Source organism: Argopecten irradians, chromosome 5 (assembly GCF_041381155.1).
Source record: "Argopecten irradians isolate NY chromosome 5, Ai_NY, whole genome shotgun sequence".
Lineage (NCBI taxonomy): Eukaryota > Metazoa > Mollusca > Bivalvia > Pectinida > Pectinidae > Argopecten > Argopecten irradians.
The window spans coordinates 5,762,151-5,782,260 of record NC_091138.1 but is presented as its reverse complement, the minus strand read 5'-3'; the positions used below and the strand labels follow the sequence as shown (position 1 = coordinate 5,782,260).

General features: G+C 31.8%; 1 protein-coding gene across 1 annotated transcript in view; it reads left to right on the top strand.

Annotated features, from left to right (window-relative positions):
• LOC138324230 (poly(A)-specific ribonuclease PARN-like) overlaps positions 1-20,110 on the top strand; it is a 44,389-nt gene that overhangs the window by 16,938 nt on the left and 7,341 nt on the right. Inside the window, 10 exon segments of the mRNA XM_069269307.1 lie at positions 1,328-1,403; positions 4,077-4,188; positions 7,136-7,172; positions 7,175-7,206; positions 15,684-15,739; positions 16,050-16,085; positions 16,088-16,119; positions 16,121-16,136; positions 17,388-17,462; positions 17,721-17,880. Of these exon segments, the coding sequence (XP_069125408.1) occupies positions 1,328-1,403; positions 4,077-4,188; positions 7,136-7,172; positions 7,175-7,206; positions 15,684-15,739; positions 16,050-16,085; positions 16,088-16,119; positions 16,121-16,136; positions 17,388-17,462; positions 17,721-17,880 (632 nt within the window).

Genomic DNA, 20,110 nt, shown 5'->3' with positions numbered 1-20,110 from the left:
TTAATATTGATAGAAATTTTAATGAACTGGACACACTAATTTTATCCTGATTTTTCAGAATTACTTGACACATAAGCTAATGGCCAGTAACAAGTCCCTTCAAGGTAAAAGTTTGTTTTTTCACTTCCAAAGCCAATTTTTAAAAATATTTGCTGGATCATGAAATTTTAAGAGTAGCTAAACAAATCACATTCTCGAAATGGACTGGAAATGAAGATACAGTAAAACCCGGATAACTCAGACAGCTGCAGACCAGATCAATAGTTCGTCGAACACAGGGTACATGTATTCGATTCATCCGAGATTGGTCACGAAAATGAGACGTTTGAAAATACTGGACGAGAAAACTAGATAAAAGCCTTTTTCTACTTGTAAAAAGCGTTAGGTTACATGTGTTCAGGAGGAAAGTTATGAAAATAAAATATACGGGAAAAGATACGGAACCCACTGATAAAAACGAACATGGATCAATGTGATTTGTACTTTGCACAATCAGATTTCGGTATCGTTTAATCTTTCGATAAATGATATTGTGTTTAGCTTGTCGAATGAAAACAACATAAATAGAAATTAAAAAATATTGAATTTATATAGGTAGGAGGACGTCAGCGATTTCTTTCGGCCTCTTTTTGTCATTTCAAAATGTGTACTTTCTATTAACACTGATCAAAAACTTCTGTATTTTCATATTACAGGGAAGATTATTACAAGAGAAACATCGATCACGTAATACCTTTATTGAAATGTTTGTTTAACATAAAACAACGACTGGCGATCATGAAGTTAGGTAATACTGACACTGTTAATCCCTTGTTACCCAAAGGCTTGATATGACACCTGTATAAACACAGATTATGAGCTATTATCCATGTCGGTCGGTTCGTGCGGTCAGGTGTGACACAGGTAAAAAAATCTTAAGGGCCGAATACCTGTTCAACAAATACATATGTAAATACTGTATATTTGATGAAACGGGGATATATTTCTGTTTGAGGAATAAGGGGTATTCGAAGAATAGCTGTTCGAGCTTTCCGGGGTTTTGTTACTTAGGTTATATAGGACACCGTCGGGACCGAACGACCAGTTTGACGAATAGGAGGTATTCGAGGAGTTCGAGTTATGGGGGTTATACTGTAGGTTGATAATTAGAGATAAAAATGATTGGTTGTTAAATTCTGATAACAGATAGAATTAATTGCTTCTTTAAAAATATCATGTACTTCATAAGATTTTGGAACTCTAAAACTTTCCTCAATCAATGAAATCAATGAAAACCTTGTTGAAAGTATTTTTTTCCATAATAACAACTGTACGTTTCTGAGTTTAGGACAGAATCATGAACACCATTCTGGCTGATCTACAGAAGATACTAGAACAGAAACCCTTCCAGAAGCCTCAGGTCGGTGAGTACAGAACCTCTTTTATTACTTGCTCTATACTGGTACTTTGTTGGACACCAAACAGCAACTTTCATTTGTACACGAATATTAATGAATATATCCTATCATGATGTGAAAGTGAATCTGGATTTGAATACTGTCCAATTCTGGTGTTAAAAGATGCTCCACTGCTAAACCAATTATTGTTAAAATGATGAGTATCGTTTATGCTTTGTCAGCGATGGAGCATCTTTAAATATTTGATAATTGAAAAAAAAAATATAAGAAATAAACATGCGGTACTATTCAATTGAAAATCTAAAAAAACTTTACGTAATGATATTAAACGTCTTCCTATTATAGTAAGGCAAATGTTTTATAATAACTTGTAGTACTGTAAATTTTGAAGGAGATGTACAATTAACATTTTAACTTTATATTCATACCACTCATTTTTTTAAAACAAAAATATTTACTGTAAATCATATAATTTATATTTACTTTATTGTTACTTTTACATATAATATTGTGATAACCTGATGTGAGTTTTGGGTTTCTGTTTGGATAAGGCTGCTATTGATTGTGTAATACTTAAAGTCACACTATACGTAACTATCATCAAAAAGTCAAGTTAGATTCAACCTCGATATTGTTAGTATTTGTAGATGTAGTTGAAATTAAATTGTATCAAAGAATGTTTATAATGATTTCTTACTAACTTAGTACAGCAGTTGTTGAAAGTCGATACTTGTAAACAAGTGATCACCATAGAAGTTACGGCAATCGCCAAACGGAAGTCGGAAAATTAATGACCCATTCTCGGAAGAGTTGGGAGAGACGTTTCGTAGTTACGGTAGTCACATGACGTTCTCAGCAGCGACGTTACAATGTCGGCTAACTTCGGCTTGTTTACTAAATGGGACCCACCTATAGTGATGTTCAATATTTATTTAATCTTTGTCGTTGTCATTCATCTTGACTTCAATTTAGTCCTGTCTCAGCATGAGTTACATTAGGATTTCTTTTTCAACATTCTTCTAATTATGAAAGGAATAGCTAAAGATAGATAAGGATAATGGGACTTTAATACTAATAACCAAATTAGGATCTCTGTATCTTGATTTCTAAAAATTTAAATGAAAGTGGTGGAAAAAAGTCAAAACAATCTTAGTTTTAGTAATGATTTGATGACTTCAGACTTCAACATATCCCAGATTACAGGTACACATGGGCTAAGGCCATTCCGATTTTATTTCTCGTTCGTCGGATTTCCTGCTCCAATTTTCCGAAAATGAAATACAAATAAAACATTTTTTTTACCTCTCCTCATTTTTTGTCCAGGAATCTGAGGTATCCGGCCAAATTTTTATAGGGTTCATTTTTACTAGTCTGACACTGTTCCTGGTCACTCAGATGTTTGAAGTATTCGTGGATTTGTCTCTTCAAACGCGCGAGCGTCTTACAAACCTTTACAACAACAAAAATGTCAATTTTTTCCGCAACCACCTGCAGGCAAAGTGGTACTTAGAGATAGAGACTGAGGGGCGCTTACTTTTTAATAGGACGTGTCCCGATTTCAGTCTGATTTTGCCTATGTCTGCAACTCATTTAAAAGACTTCGCATTCGTATCATATTAGAAATGGTGACCATAACAGGTGTTTTGACTGGCCGATATAACAACGAAAAAACGGTAATCAAGCATGTCAATTATTTGATGAATCGCTAATTAATCAACAGCTCAGTTACCTTATATCTTAAGACTTGGTCAGTGTGTATTTTGAAACGTGGCCCACATAGCCAAATTTAGTCGAATTTGCCAACATGTTTTGACAGCTAGGTGACGATTCGTCTGATATTTGGTCAAATATCGGTAGTAAATTACACACTTAACTGGGATCCAAACTTAGTGTTACTTATGATTCATTTTGACTTCTACGGCAATATAACATACATTTGCCTTCATTTATGTGTTGATAGATTATATGTATGTTTGCGTTTGATTTACTCAAAAATTTATAAACATTATCTCATTTTAAGTGTGAACAGCTAAATAAGTAACATGCTAAACACAATTAATCAGTTCCATACAATATTAATTGACAACAAAGAAAGAATGTATATGTCGATTGAGGTTATATTGGTTTAAAAGATTTTCCATTAATGCTAACCGCTGATTGTTTCTATTAGTTTGTTGGTTTTTACTGATAGCTCTGTCAACAATAAATTGATAATTGAAATAATTGACAATAAGTAAAGCTTTCTTGACTATTTCCTTTTAATTATTAAACATTGCTATTCAATGTTAAAATTGTCATGTCATGATTTGTCTTAAATTGAAATATACCATGCACTGAAAGCATTTTGTGTAATAGCATATTTTCAATAGCTGCACAAACACCTTAATATTAGACTTCCTGTTTTTTACATCTGTGATACAGTTATGAATAACGAAAACACTGAAGGAAACAACAAAACTCTTATTTTAACACAAAAACTTGGTTATTAAGTGTTATTTCACGAAATAAACATAAAAGTCTAATAAAAAGCATCCGCTTTCAAAACATTTTTAAAGTTAAAAAAAATTTGCTCGCTCACTCCTATTTTAAAATTACAAAATCTGAAGAACAAGAAATCAAATCGGAATGGCCTAATATATCAAATATTTTGATAAAGTTATAAAATGTTTTGATTTGTAGAAATAGCGGAAAAGTTCACGAGGTACACAACCGAGAAAGGTCCACTCCACGAGGCGGGGTATGATGCTTATCTGACAGGAGTTTGTTTCATCTGTATGTCTAACTTTCTAGGTATGTTATTTTGTCACTGTTACCTATGTCATCTGTATGTCTAACTTTCTAGGTATGTTATTTTGTCATGTCTAACTTTTTTAGGTATGTTAATTTTGTTCACTGTTACCTCTTTCATACTCATATGTCTAACTTTCTAGGAGATGGTATTTTGTCACTGTTTTACCTAGTTCATCCTGTATGTCGACTTTCAAGGTATGGTTATTTTGTCACATGTTACACCTATTTCCAATCTGTATGTCTAAATTTCCCAGGTAGGTTATTCTGTCATGTTATTTTGTCATCTGTTACCTATTTTGTCAACTTGTCTAGTATGTCACTGTTAACTTGTTAACTAGGGTATGTGTAATTTTGTCACTGTTACTTATTTCATCTGTAGGTAACTAACTTTCACGTAGGTATGTTTATTTTTGTCACTGTTAACCTTATTTCATCTATGTCTATGTCTAACTTTCTTCTATAGGTATGTTATTATTTTGTCACTGTTACCTATTTCATTTTCTATGTTATTTTTGTCTTAAATGTCTAACTTCCTAGGTATGTTATTGGTCACTTTACTATTGTTGTCACTTTAGTTACATGTTACTATTTCATCTGTATGTCTAACTTTGTAGGTAGTTTTATTTTGTCACAGTTACCTATTTTCATTCGTTATGTCTATTCCTATGTATTTATTTTGTCACTGTTATTACATCTATGTAACTTTCTAGGTATGTTATTTTGTCACTGTTACCTATTTCTCTCTATCTAACCTTTCTAGGTATGGTCACTTTACCTTTTTCATTTGTCACTGTTACCTATTTCATCTGTATGTCTAACTTTATTTTCTTTCTGTATGTTATTTCCTAGGTATTGTCACTGTTACCTATTTTAGGTATGGTTATTTGTTCATCTTATGTCTACCTTGTCTAGGTATTTATTGTCACTGTTACTATTTCATCTCTACATGTCCCTAACTTGTCGTAGGTATGTTATTCTGTCAGGTTACATCACTGTTTGTCCTATTTCAGGTCTGTATGTCTAAACTTTCTAGGTATGTTATTTTGTCACTGTTACCTATTTCATCTGTATGTCTAACTTTCTAGGTATGTTATTTTGTCACTGTTACCTATTTCATCTGTATGTCTAACTTTCTATGGTATGTTATTTTGTCACTGTTACCTATTTCTATCTGTATGTGTTGCTTCTCTTTTAGGTCTATGTATGTTTTCTCACTGTTACCTAAACTATGTTATAATAATCAAATTCGTAGTACCATATTAATGTACCACTTACTTTCTTATGTATTTTCTGTCTACACAATATATTTTTTAGAGATTGCAAAGTTAATTTCGAGAAGAAGAGCTTATGAAATATGAGAATATAAAAAAGGAAGGTTTTTACCAATGAAATATAAAGGACTGTGTAAAAAGAAGAGTTAAAATTATATCCCAATATACATAGGTATTTAAATCTTCAGATCTTTCATCAATACATACAGCAAACAATTAAAGGTGGTCAGTTGCATAGCTTGACCAGGAAAATACTCCTCTAAAAACAGAGGCATTTTGTTTACTTTTAGTACACAACAATGTGCATGCGCAAAACTTTTGCATACACTATATTATCCTGTCAGTCAGCAGTGGTATATAAAATAATCATTTCCTTCAATTTAATTTCTTCTCGAGGCACCTTCTCATAAGCATTAAGCATTAAATTGATGTATTTTTAATATATTTCTTTCGTCTTTTTTCCTGTTTGTTGGGTTTTACAAAGAAACATTTATAAGGTTGGGCCAAACCTTCCTTTAATGTTACAATTAGATATTAACATGTGATTAACCATTGTGAATATGAGCATTATTTCTGTACTACTATGATATAAATGTAAAGTAAAAAATCAATAAAGTCAAGAGACAGAAAATTGGGTAAAGATTAAGGAAATATTTTATTAGGTTCTAGTATTGTCTTAGTACATTAGAAATTAGGAATGTTTGAATTAGAGGTTTATCAGATTTTGCTTTAAAAGTTTATTCTAACAGAGACTGTCAACTTCATTTTTCTGCCATTAATCTGTCATTAATCCGTACATGAGATTAATGTTGAGAAGAAATATGTTTTCTCCTATTAATTATATAGGCCTGTAAGGTACAATTAACTGGATATTGAATTTTGGGAATGAAAATCTCGGAAATTGTGGTTTTTAGTTACAAAGAGTGATAAGTGAGATAAAAGATATTGTCTATAAGTCTGCATCTTCGGAGACCCACGGGTGATCGCACTACACTACGCTAAACTTAACACCCGTGGGCAAACTTCTCGTAAAATCCTCGTAAAATATGCTAATTCACATACTAGAATTGACCAATTAGAATACTTGATATATAGTTCTGAAATCTTTAGAATGAAGGCTGGTTTATTGGTTTGCCCTAATTAATACCTTATACCTAATAACATTAAGACTATTAGTATAAAACACTCATATGACAATACCTATTTCTACCCTAATAGCATTATATTATTACAGAAATACCGAATAAAGTCCTATACTGCTATGAACGAAGCTAACAACACTTTTATTCATAGTTTACCTGGCCCATACACACACGTGTATACACCACTCGTGCGCTCACAGTATGGCGTACCCAAACATTTTTGTTGTGCTGCTGTATACTGTACATAACGCTTACTCTGATTGGATGAAATCCCATCGCAAAAATGTACTTAAACCAATCAAATTCTTCTTGCATATAAATTACCTATGACGATTTTAGGAGGAGTTTGCCCAGGGTGGATAAGTGTAGCGTAGTGTAGTTGTGATCACCCGTGGGTCTCCGATGATGATAAGTCTGGTGTATTAAGAATATAAATTATTTAATATGTTTTGGTGTGTTAGAAGGACCTTGTTTTATATTTGATATGTTTTTAGTGCTAGAAGACATTGTTTTATATGTTTTGGTTATCACAGGTACTTTTCCAGAATCCATCACAGGATATTGTTCTTCCTTTACTCACACTCTCATTCAGCCGTTCACCAATAAGTAAGTAAGTGGCCCAGTTTCTTAACCACTTTATACAAACATCCAATAAGCAAAGAGTAGATGATGTTTTTCGAGAAGAAAAAATATTATTTGGTTTCACAATTTTGTATTTATGTGAATTTTGTGAGGGTACATGTACCATGTTTTTAAAGTTTTCTCATAAAATATAAAAACTCCATCAGTACAAAGCAAACAGTTTTAAAAACAAACAGTAAATGTTTTTTGTTTTGTGTTTATTGAAAAACAGGATACTATATATTGCTTCCTTTGTCCTTTTTCAACATTAAGATTTAATTAATGCCAGCTACACTTTGTTTATGTGATAGTAAGGTAAGATTAATGAATGCCAGCTACACTTTGTTTATGTGATAGTAAGGTAAGATTAATGAATGCCAGCTACTACACTTTTTTTATGTGATAGTAAGGGTAAGATTAATGAATGCCAGCTACACTTTGTTTATGTGATGGTAAGGTAAGATTAATGAATGCCAGCTACACTTTGTTAATGTGATAGTAAGGTAAGATTAATGAATGCCAGCTACACTTTGTTTATGTGATAGTAAGGTAAGATTAATGAATGCCAGCTACACTTTGTTTATGTGATGGTAAGGTAAGATTAATGAATGCCAGCTACACTTTGTTTATGTGATAGTAAGGTAAGATTAATGAATGCCAGCTACACTTTGTTTATGTGATAGTAAGGTAAGATTTAATGAATGCCAGCTACACTTTGTTTATGTGATAGTAAGGTAAGATTAATGAATGCCAGCTACACTTTGTTTATGTGATAGTAAGGTTAAGATTAATGAATGCCAGCTACACTTTGTTTATGTGGAAGTAAGGTAAGATTAATGAATGCCAGCTACACTTTGTTTATGTGATAGTAAGGTAAGATTAATGAATGCCAGCTACACTTTGTTTATGTGATAGTAAGGTAAGATTAATGAATGCCAGCTACACTTTGTTTATGTGATGGTAAGGTAAGATTAATAATGCCAGCTACACTTTGTTTATGTGGTAGTAAGGTAAGATTAATTAACGCCAGCTACACTTTGTTTATGTGATAGTAAGGTAAGATTAATGAATGGCCAGCTACACTTTGTTTATGTGATGGTAAGGTAAGATTAATGAATGCCAGCTACACTTTGTTTATGTGGTAGTAAGGTAAGATTAATTAATGCCAGCTACACTTTGTTTATGTGATAGTAAGGTAAGATTAATGAATGCCAGCTACACTTTGTTTATGTGATGGTAAGGTAAGATTAATGAATGCCAGCTACACTTTGTTTATGTGATAGTAAGGTAAGATTAATTAATGCCAAGTACACTTTGTTTATGTGGTAGTAAAAGTAAGATTAATTAATGCCAGCTACACTTTGTTTATGTGATAGTAAGGTAAGATTAATGAATGCCAGCTACACTTTGTTTATGTGGTAGTAAGGTAAGATTAATTAATGCCAGCTACACTTTGTTTATGTAATAGGTAAGGTAAGAATTAATGAATGCCAGCTACACTTTGTTTATGTGATAGTAAGGTAAGATTAATGAATGCCAGCTACACTTTGTTTTATGTGTAAGGTAAGGTTAAGATTAATTAATGCCAGCCAAGCTACACTTTGTTTATGTGATAGTAAGGTAAGATTAATGAATGCCAGCTACACTTTGTTTATGTGATAGTAAGGTAAGATTAATGAATGCCAGCTACACTTTGTTTATGTGATAGTAAGGTAAGATTAATTAATGCCAGCTACACTTTGTTTATGTATGTGATGTAAGGTAAGATTAATTAATGCCAGCTACACTTTGTTTATGTGATAGTAAGGTAAGATTAATGAATGCCAGCTACACTTTGTTTATGTGATAGTAAGGTAAGATTAATGAATGCCAGCTACACTTTGTTTATGTGATAGTAAGGTAAGATTAATGAATGCCAGCTACACTTTGTTTATGTGATAGTAAGGTAAGATTAATGAATGCCAGCTACACTTTGTTTATGTGATAGTAAGGTAAGATTAATGAATGCCAGCTACACTTTGTTTATGTGATAGTAAGGTAAGATTAATGAATGCCAGCTACACTTTGTTTATGTGATAGTAAGGTAAGATTAATGAATGCCAGCTACACTTTGTTTATGTGATAGTAAGGTAAGATTAATGAATGCCAGCTACACTTTGTTTATGTGATAGTAAGGTAAGATTAATGAATGCCAGCTACACTTTGTTTATGTGATAGTAAGGTAAGATTAATTTAATGCCAGCTACACTTTGTTTATGTGATAGTAAGGTAAGATTAATGAATGCCAGCTACACTTTGTTTATGTGATAGTAAGGTAAGATTAATGAATGCCAGCTACACTTTGTTTATGTGGTAGTAAGGTAAGATTAATGAATGCCAGCTACACTTTGTTTATGTGATAGTAAGGTAAGATTAATGAATGCCAGCTACACTTTGTTTATGTGATAGTAAGGTAAGATTAATGAATGCCAGCTACACTTTGTTTATGTGATAGTAAGGTAAGATTAATTAATGCCAGCTACACTTTGTTTATGTGATAGTAAGGTAAGATTAATTAATGCCAGCTACACTTTGTTTATGTGATAGTAAGGTAAGATTAATGAATGCCAGCTACACTTTGTTTTATGTGATAGTAAGGTAAGATTAATGAATGCCAGCTACACTTTGTTTTATGTGATAGTAAGGTAAGATTAATGAATGCCAGCTACACTTTGTTTATGTGATAGTAAGGTAAGATTAATGAATGCCAGCTACACTTTGTTTATGTGATAGTAAGGTAAGATTAATAATGCCAGCTACACTTTGTTTATGTGATAGTAAGGTAAGATTAATGAATGCCAGCTACACTTTGTTTATGTGATAGTAAGGTAAGATTAATTAATGCCAGCTACACTTTGTTTATGTGATAGTAAGGTAAGATTAATGAATGCCAGCTACACTTTGTTTATGTGATAGTAAGGTAAGATTAATGAATGCCAGCTACACTTTGTTTATGTGATAGTAAGGTAAGATTAATTAATGCCAGCTACACTTTGTTTATGTGATAGTAAGGTAAGATTAATGAATGCCAGCTACACTTTGTTTATGTGATAGTAAGGTAAGATTAATGAATGCCAGCTACACTTTGTTTATGTGATAGTAAGGTAAGATTAATGAATGCCAGCTACACTTTGTTTATGTGATAGTAAGGTAAGATTAATGAATGCCAGCTACACTTTGTTTATGTGATAGTAAGGTAAGATTAATGAATGCCAGCTACACTTTGTTTATGTGATAGTAAGGTAAGATTAATGAATGCCAGCTACACTTTGTTTATGTGATAGTAAGGTAAGATTAATTAAATGCCAGCTACACTTTGTTTATGTGATAGTAAGGTAAGATTAATGAATGCCAGCTACACTTTGTTTATGTGATAGTAAGGTAAGATTAATGAATGCCAGCTACACTTTGTTTATGTGATAGTAAGGTAAGATTAATTAATGCCAGCTACACTTTGTTTATGTGATAGTAAGGTAAGATTAATGAATGCCAGCTACACTTTGTTTATGTGATAGTAAGGTAAGATTAATGAATGCCAGCTACACTTTGTTTATGTGATAGTAAGGTAAGATTAATGAATGCCAGCTACACTTTGTTTATGTGATAGTAAGGTAAGATTAATGAATGCCAGCTACACTTTGTTTATGTGATATAGTAAGGTAAGATTAATGATGCCAGCTACACTTTGTTTATGTGATAGTAAGGTAAGATTAATGAATGCCAGCTACACTTTGTTTATGTGATAGTAAGGTAAGATTAATTAATGCCAGCTACACTTTGTTTATGTGATAGTAAGGTAAGATTAATGAATGCCAGCTACACTTTGTTTATGTGATAGTAAGATTAATGATGCCAGTCATTTTTTATGTGATAGTAAGGAAGATTAATGAATGCCAGCTACACTTTGTTTATGTGATAGTAAGGTAAGATTAATGAATGCCAGCTACACTTTGTTTATGTGATAGTAAGGTAAGATTAATGAATGCCAGCTACACTTTGTTTATGTGTGATAGTAAGGTAAGATTAATGAATGCCAGCTACACTTTGTTTATGTGATAGTAAGGTAAGATTAATGAATGCCAGCTACACTTTGTTTATGTGATAGTAAGGTAAGATTAATGAATGCCAGCTACACTTTGTTTATGTGATAGTAAGGTAAGATTAATGAATGCCAGCTACACTTTGTTTATGTGATAGTAAGGTAAGATTAATGAATGCCAGCTACACTTTGTTTATGTGATAGTAAGGTAAGATTAATGAATGCCAGCTACACTTTGTTTATGTGATAGTAAGGTAAGATTAATGAATGCCAGCTACACTTTGTTTATGTGATAGTAAGGTAAGATTAATGAATGCCAGCTACACTTTGTTTATGTGATAGTAAGGTAAGATTAATTAATGCCAGCTACACTTTGTTTATGTGATAGTAAGGTAAGATTAATGAATGCCAGCTACACTTTGTTTATGTGATAGTAAGGTAAGATTAATGAATGCCAGCTACACTTTGTTTATGTGATAGTAAGGTAAGATTAATGAATGCCAGCTACACTTTGTTTATGTGATAGTAAGGTAAGATTAATGAATGCCAGCTACACTTTGTTTATGTGATAGTAAGGTAAGATTAATTAATGCCAGCTACACTTTGTTTATGTGATAGTAAGGTAAGATTAATGAATGCCAGCTACACTTTGTTTATGTGATAGTAAGGTAAGATTAATGAATGCCAGCTACACTTTGTTTATGTGATAGTAAGGTAAGATTAATGAATGCCAGCTACACTTTGTTTATGTGATAGTAAGGTAAGATTAATTAATGCCAGCTACACTTTGTTTATGTGATAGTAAGGTAAGATTAATGAATGCCAGCTACACTTTGTTTATGTGATAGTAAGGTAAGATTAATGAATGCCAGCTACACTTTGTTTATGTGATAGTAAGGTAAGATTAATGAATGCCAGCTACACTTTGTTTATGTGATAGTAAGGTAAGATTAATGAATGCCAGCTACACTTTGTTTATGTGATAGTAAGGTAAGATTAATGAATGCCAGCTACACTTTGTTTATGTGATAGTAAGGTAAGATTAATGAATGCCAGCTACACTTTGTTTATGTGATAGTAAGGTAAGATTAATTTATGCCAGCTACACTTTGTTTATGTGATAGTAAGGTAAGATTAATGAATGCCAGCTACACTTTGTTTATGTGATAGTAAGGTAAGATTAATGAATGCCAGCTACACTTTGTTTATGTGATAGTAAGGTAAGATTAATGAATGCCAGCTACACTTTGTTTATGTGATAGTAAGGTAAGATTAATGAATGCCAGCTACACTTTGTTTATGGATGTAAGGAAGATTAATGAATGCCAGCTACACTTTGTTTATGTGATAGTAAGTAAGGTAAGATTAATGAATGCCAGCTACACTTTGTTTATGTGATAGTAAGGTAAGATTAATGAATGCCAGCTACACTTTGTTTATGTGATAGTAAGGTAAGATTAATGAATGCCAGCTACACTTTGTTTATGTGATAGTAAGGTAAGATTAATGAATGCCAGCTACACTTTGTTTATGTGATAGTAAGGTAAGATTAATGAATGCCAGCTACACTTTGTTTATGTGATAGTAAGGTAAGATTAATGAATGCCAGCTACACTTTGTTTATGTGATAGTAAGGTAAGATTAATGAATGCCAGCTACACTTTGTTTATGTGATAGTAAGGTAAGATTAATGAATGCCAGCTACACTTTGTTTATGTGATAGTAAGGTAAGATTAATGAATGCCAGCTACACTTTGTTTATGTGATAGTAAGGTAAGATTAATGAATGCCAGCTACACTTTGTTTATGTGATAGTAAGGTAAGATTAATGAATGCCAGCTACACTTTGTTTATGTGATTAGTAAGGTAAGATTAATGAATGCCAGCTACACTTTGTTTATGTGATAGTAAGGTAAGATTAATTAATGCCAGCTACACTTTGTTTATGTGATGGTAAGGTAAGATTAATTAATGCCAGCTACACTTTGTTTATGTGATAGTAAGGTAAGATTAATGAATGCCAGCTACACTTTGTTTATGTGATAGTAAGGTAAGATTAATGAATGCCAGCTACACTTTGTTTATGTGATAGTAAGGTAAGATTAATGAATGCCAGCTACACTTTGTTTATGTGATAGTAAGGTAAGATTAATGAATGCCAGCTACACTTTGTTTATGTGATAGTAAGGTAAGATTAATTAATGCCAGCTACACTTTGTTTATGTGATAGTAAGGTAAGATTAATGAATGCCAGCTACACTTTGTTTATGTGATAGTAAGGTAAGATTAATGAATGCCAGCTACACTTTGTTTATGTGATAGTAAGGTAAGATTAATTAATGCCAGCTACACTTTGTTTATGTGATAGTAAGGTAAGATTAATTAATGCCAGCTACACTTTGTTTATGTGATAGTAAGGTAAGATTAATTAATGCCAGCTACACTTTGTTTATGTGATAGTAAGGTAAGATTAATGAATGCCAGCTACACTTTGTTTATGTGATAGTAAGTAAGATTAATAATGTAAGGTAAGAAGATTAATGAATGCCAGCTACACTTTGTTTATGTGATAGTAAGGTAAGATTAATGAATGCCAGCTACACTTTGTTTATGTGATAGTAAGGTAAGATTAATGAATGCCAGCTACACTTTGTTTATGTGATAGTAAGGTAAGATTAATGAATGCCAGCTACACTTTGTTTATGTGATAGTAAGGTAAGATTAATGAATGCCAGCTACACTTTGTTTATGTGATAGTAAGGTAAGATTAATGAATGCCAGCTACACTTTGTTTATGTGATAGTAAGGTAAGATTAATTAATGCCAGCTATACTTTGTTTATGTGATAGTAAGGTAAGATTAATGAATGCCAGCTACACTTTGTTTATGTGATGGTAAGGTAAGATTAATGGATGCCAGCTACACTTTGTTTATGTGATAGTAAGGTAAGATTAATGAATGCCAGCTACACTTTGTTTATGTGATAGTAAGGTAAGATTAATGAATGCCAGCTACACTTTGTTTATGTGATAGTAAGGTAAGATTAATGAATGCCAGCTACACTTTGTTTATGTGATAGTAAGGTAAGATTAATGAATGCCAGCTACACTTTGTTTATGTGATAGTAAGGTAAGATTAATGAATGCCAGCTACACTTTGTTTATGTGATAGTAAGGTAAGATTAATGAATGCCAGCTACACTTTGTTTATGTGATGGTAAGGTAAGATTAATGAATGCCAGCTACACTTTGTTTATGTGATAGTAAGGTAAGATTAATGAATGCCAGCTACACTTTGTTTATGTGATAGTAAGGTAAGATTAATGAATGCCAGCTACACTTTGTTTATGTGATAGTAAGGTAAGATTAATTAATGCCAGCTACACTTTGTTTATGTGATAGTAAGGTAAGATTAATTAATGCCAGCTACACTTTGTTTATGTGATAGTAAGGTAAGATTAATGAATGCCAGCTACACTTTGTTTATGTGATAGTAAGGTAAGATTAATTAATGCCAGCTACACTTTGTTTATGTGATAGTAAGGTAAGATTAATAATGCCAGCTACACTTTGTTTATGTGATAGTAAGGTAAGATTAATTAATGCCAGCTACACTTTGTTTATGTGATAGTAAGGTAAGATTAATGAATGCCAGCTACACTTTGTTTATGTGATAGTAAGGTAAGATTAATTAATGCCAGCTACACTTTGTTTATGTGATAGTAAGGTAAGATTAATTAATGCCAGCTACACTTTGTTTATGTGATAGTAAGGTAAGATTAATGAATGCCAGCTACACTTTGTTTATGTGATAGTAAGGTAAGATTAATGAATGCCAGCTACACTTTGTTTATGTGATAGTAAGGTAAGATTAATTAATGCCAGCTACACTTTGTTTATGTGATAGTAAGGTAAGATTAATGAATGCCAGCTACACTTTGTTTATGTGATAGTAAGGTAAGATTAATGAATGCCAGCTACACTTTGTTTATGTGATAGTAAGGTAAGATTAATTAATGCCAGCTACACTTTGTTTATGTGATAGTAAGGTAAGATTAATGAATGCCTGCTACACTTTGTTTATGTGATAGTAAGGTAAGATTAATTAATGCCAGCTACACTTTGTTTATGTGATAGTAAGGTAAGATTAATTTATGCCAGCTACACTTTGTTTATGTGATAGTAATGTAAGGTAAGCTGGTGACCAGTTCCCATAATATGTTAATATAACGGTGTTAACTTGTCATATCCCATCACATACTGTCCGGCTTTACTATATGAAGTCAGATATTTCTGTTCTATTGACATGTTAATTTTGTAAAGGATGACATATTAAATTTGTAGAAGTGTTTAAACTGTGCTAATTGGTTTTTATTGCTTTGCAGACTGTTCCTGATGCGAGTTTATGATATCCCCTACCTTAACCTGGCAGGCTCCGATTGTAAGTTTAATTATCTCCCTTTAACCACATGGAAAGTTAATTGACATTTTCTCTAAATGTTAAGATTTCTCGATTTATCCCTTTATTGTTATGTAATCATTGCTATACACCTTTAATTGGGATCCTTTTGCTATGATTTTATGAGTTCTTGGGGGGGGGAACCTTTTAGTCACAATTTCAAAAGTAACCATCTAAAAATGTAAAACGTTAGAAGTAGCAAGGATATATACAAACTTAGCAAAATGAATTTGATTATGATTACACACCTCTGCCAAATATCTGATTGATATTGGAAACTCTTTTATTTTAGTGAGTCCAAACAGAGATCATGTATTCCATTTAACATTTCTAAGGAATGGAAGACCAATGATATTGTGCATTTTATTCTCTCCCTTTGGTAAGTTATCTAAATAAAAGTGTATGATTGAACAGTAGAATTATTGTCCTTTATTCTCTCCCTTGGTAAGTTATCTTAATAAAAGTGTATGATTGAACAGTAGAATTATTGTCCTTTATTCTCTCCCTTGGTAATATCTTAATAAAGTATTGACGGAATATTGTCTTTATCTCTCCTGAAGTTATCTAATAAAGTTATGATTGAACAGAGAATATTGTCCTTTATTCTCTCCTTGGTAAGTATATTTAATAAAGTGTATGATTGAACAGTAGAATTATTGTCCTTTATTCTCTCCCTTTGGTAAGTTATATCTTAATAAAAGTGTATGATTGAACAGTAGAATTATTGTCCTTTATTCTCTCCCTTGGTAAGTTATCTTAATAAAAGTGTATGATTGAACAGTAGAATTATTGTCCTTTATTCTCTCCCTTGGTAAGTTATCTTAATAAAAGTGTATGATTGAACAGTAGAATTATTGTCCTTTATTCTCTCCCTTTGGTAAGTTATCTTAATAAAAGTGTATGATTGAACAGCAGAAATATTGTCCTTTATTCTCTCCCTTGGTAAAGTTATCTTAATAAACGTGTATGATTGAAAAGAATTGTCCTTTATTCTCTCCCTTGGTAAGTTATTAATAAAGTGTATGATTGAACAGTAGAATTATTGTCCTTTATTCTCTCCCTTGGTAAAGTTATCTTAATAAAAGTGTATGATTGAACAGTAGAATTATTTGTCCTTTATTCTCTCCCTTGGTAAAGTTATCTTAATAAAAGTGTATGATTGAACAGTAGAATTATTGTCCTTTATTCTCTCCCTTTGGTAAGTTATCTTAATAAAAGTGTATGATTGAACAGTAGAATTATTGTCCTTTATTCTCTCCCTTTGGTAAGTTATCTTAATAAAAGTGTATGATTGAACAGTAGAATTATTGTCCTTTATTTCTCTCCCCTTGGTAAAGGTTAATTATTGTCCTTATTCTCTTAATAAAAACGTGTTGGGATTTTGGATACAGTGTATGATTGAACAGCAGAAATATTGTCCTTTATTCTCTCCTTTTGGTCAGAAGTCATTAATTTTGATACATAATACACTATACTATTAGAACATATGGTATTGAAATCTAGGGCTAGTCACTAATTAAAATAAAAAACAAATTCATATTAATTAAAGATATAGGGAGCAAAACACTTATGTAATTGAATCCTATTAAAAAAAAGATGTAAAAAAGCACATATTTAATTGTAATTTTAGGTGGTTCACAAATATTTTGGATTGACGATACATCAGCATTTGCATCACTTCATTATAAAGAAGATTCTCAGAAAGGTATGTACATTGATCATCAAGTAGTACTAAAGTCACCTTAACTTGTGAAGATGTTAGATGAATTATTCAGAGGATACACTGAATTTGTTGATTTTGACTAAAAACTTTATGTGTGTAGCATAATTTAGTAATTTGGTATGAAAATTTTAAATGAAATACATTTTGTATATTATATATATTGTATATTTTTATAAAATATTGAGTTGAGTGTGAAGATAAAGTAACAAACCTACTGTGTCCTGTGTGTGTTTGTGACAGCGTTGCAGAGTCTGCGTAAGACAGGATCCCTGTACACTATCAGAACTTTCCATCAGTACCAACAATACAAGGAGGGCAGTCAGACGGCATCACGTAAAAGGCCCACACCTAACACAGAAGATAACATCCCAAACAAGAAAAGGAAGTCCCTTAATGTCGAGTAAGTTTCTTCTATAACTTTATTAGTTGTGGTTTAGCAAAATCATTATAACAGTCGTATTTGTCATTCAATATTAAGTAACGATGAAGATTATCCAGCATATTTTTCATTTTTATGAAATTCCATTATAATTAAAAGTGCACTGTGGCCATGCTAACTTTAATCTTAATATTTGAAACTGTTGGTAAACTAGATAATTTTTCTTGAAAACCTCTTTGCTATTATAATAGTACCAAGTGTCTTTTTCTCTTCCTTTTCTTTAGTATATAGAATATTTCATTGAATTTCCTCAAATAGCTGTTAGTATTTGCAATGATAATTTCATTATTAAAAAAAAAAAAATCATAACACTTATATTTTTTTTTTCGTTTGTTAATTGGTTATGTAGAGTTGTCTACCTTTGAAAATTTAAGAGATTGATTATGGTTTTTTTTTATATTTAAATAAAAATGTTGTTACATAGAAAAAGAGAAATATATTATCAATCAATACTTTTTGTCTGAAAAGTATATGCATTATCAAAAAGGACTTGGTATTCTAGTGTATTTATGTTTTCACTTACTGGTAGTCTGTTACATACTTGATACTCGAGGTGTTACTATCACTGTCGTATTATTGTAAATCTATAAAAAGAAATTATATTTACATAATTTGGACATTAGATTGTATGAAAACAAATCTAGTATCCACCCTTATTATATGTCATAGCAATCTGACAGCAGGTCAGATGGGTGGGGGAGATAATTTTACAGAGAGGGACACTTAACTTCACCAAATTTGATGTACTGTATGTGCCCCTCCCTCTTGCCTCTTCTGGAAGAGAAGAATATATATAAACGCCCCCCCCCCCCCCACCCCCACTCCCATCACTTGGATTAAGAGATGTTTCACAACTGTGTAATGCTTATTTATAACATCTTCATTGTATCCCATATTCATGAGTCTTTCACATGTGAATCATGATGTAATAATACCTCTCAAAAGCAAAAAAGCACATGAATGTTTACTCCAGCATATTAATGTGCCATGAGTACGGAGAGTGTTAAAATATGGCTGAGGTTTTTTTTTACAGTTTTTCTTCCACAACTTTTTCGTTACCTAATAAGCACTTCCTTTGTTAGAAATTTTAATCTCCCTAGTCGATAATTACAATGAATATGGTATATCAAAGGACCAAACTAACTTCTCATCCATTGTCTCACAAAGAGCCTTCAGTTTTACTATGACAAAGTTCAAAGTATAACAACAGTGATAGTTACCCCTGTAATATCAAGGATGTAACTGTTAATGAGCTCACCTATACATACATCTTTGTGTGTTTTAATGTGGTACTGACAAATGACATTACCCTGCAATGAATGCCATTGCTTCCGAGGCTTATAATATAATGCTTAATAAAATTGTAATTTTGCATGTGCTAGGAGAAGTTTTAGTATTGTGTATTGTACATCGTGGAATGTTAAAGGTGTGCTAAGTTTCACATTAATTTGTAATGCAGTGTAACATGTCTAAACCAGATGTCACAAGAATAGTATGCCTGTAAAGCCAGGTTTTTGAATCATGCACATTTTAATTATTTACTATAAAAATTCCATAAAATTACGCTGCAATACATAGCAATCCACATACGACAAGGGTTTAGATAAGTTACACTGTATTACCGGAAAGTGGAATAGTATGCTTTGATATGCATTTAGGCAAGGATTAGAATTAGAAACATTTAATTTGCATTGCGTTCTTGCATTTCAATAGTAGTATAAACACAGTTGTACAGCAATTCATATATATTCTCTTCAGCTTTTAGCTTCAATTCAGAATAGATACTAAAATAAAGACTACCGTATAAATATTGAAATCTGTTAATGATTACTCAGTACTAATATCTATTTCCTGAAATCTACCAACAAATGAATGGAAAACAAACCAGCAATAATGGTCGCTATCTTCGCCAAGAGAGATCTCAGATTCACTATGTTTAATTGAATCGTTATATTTGGAATACAAAGGCATCAATATGCTGAGTATCTTTTTAAAGTTATTTGAAAAAGCAAGATTTTATCTAATGGAAACATTTCAAATTAAAATACCAGTTTAACCTGTTTGTATAATTTGAAAAGATATGCTTCTAAGATAACGCATACAGATTAATCATACAGAAGGAAATATGTTAGTGAGATAACAAATGAAATGCAGCAATCATCGTTGCTCATACAGATTTCTCCAAATATTT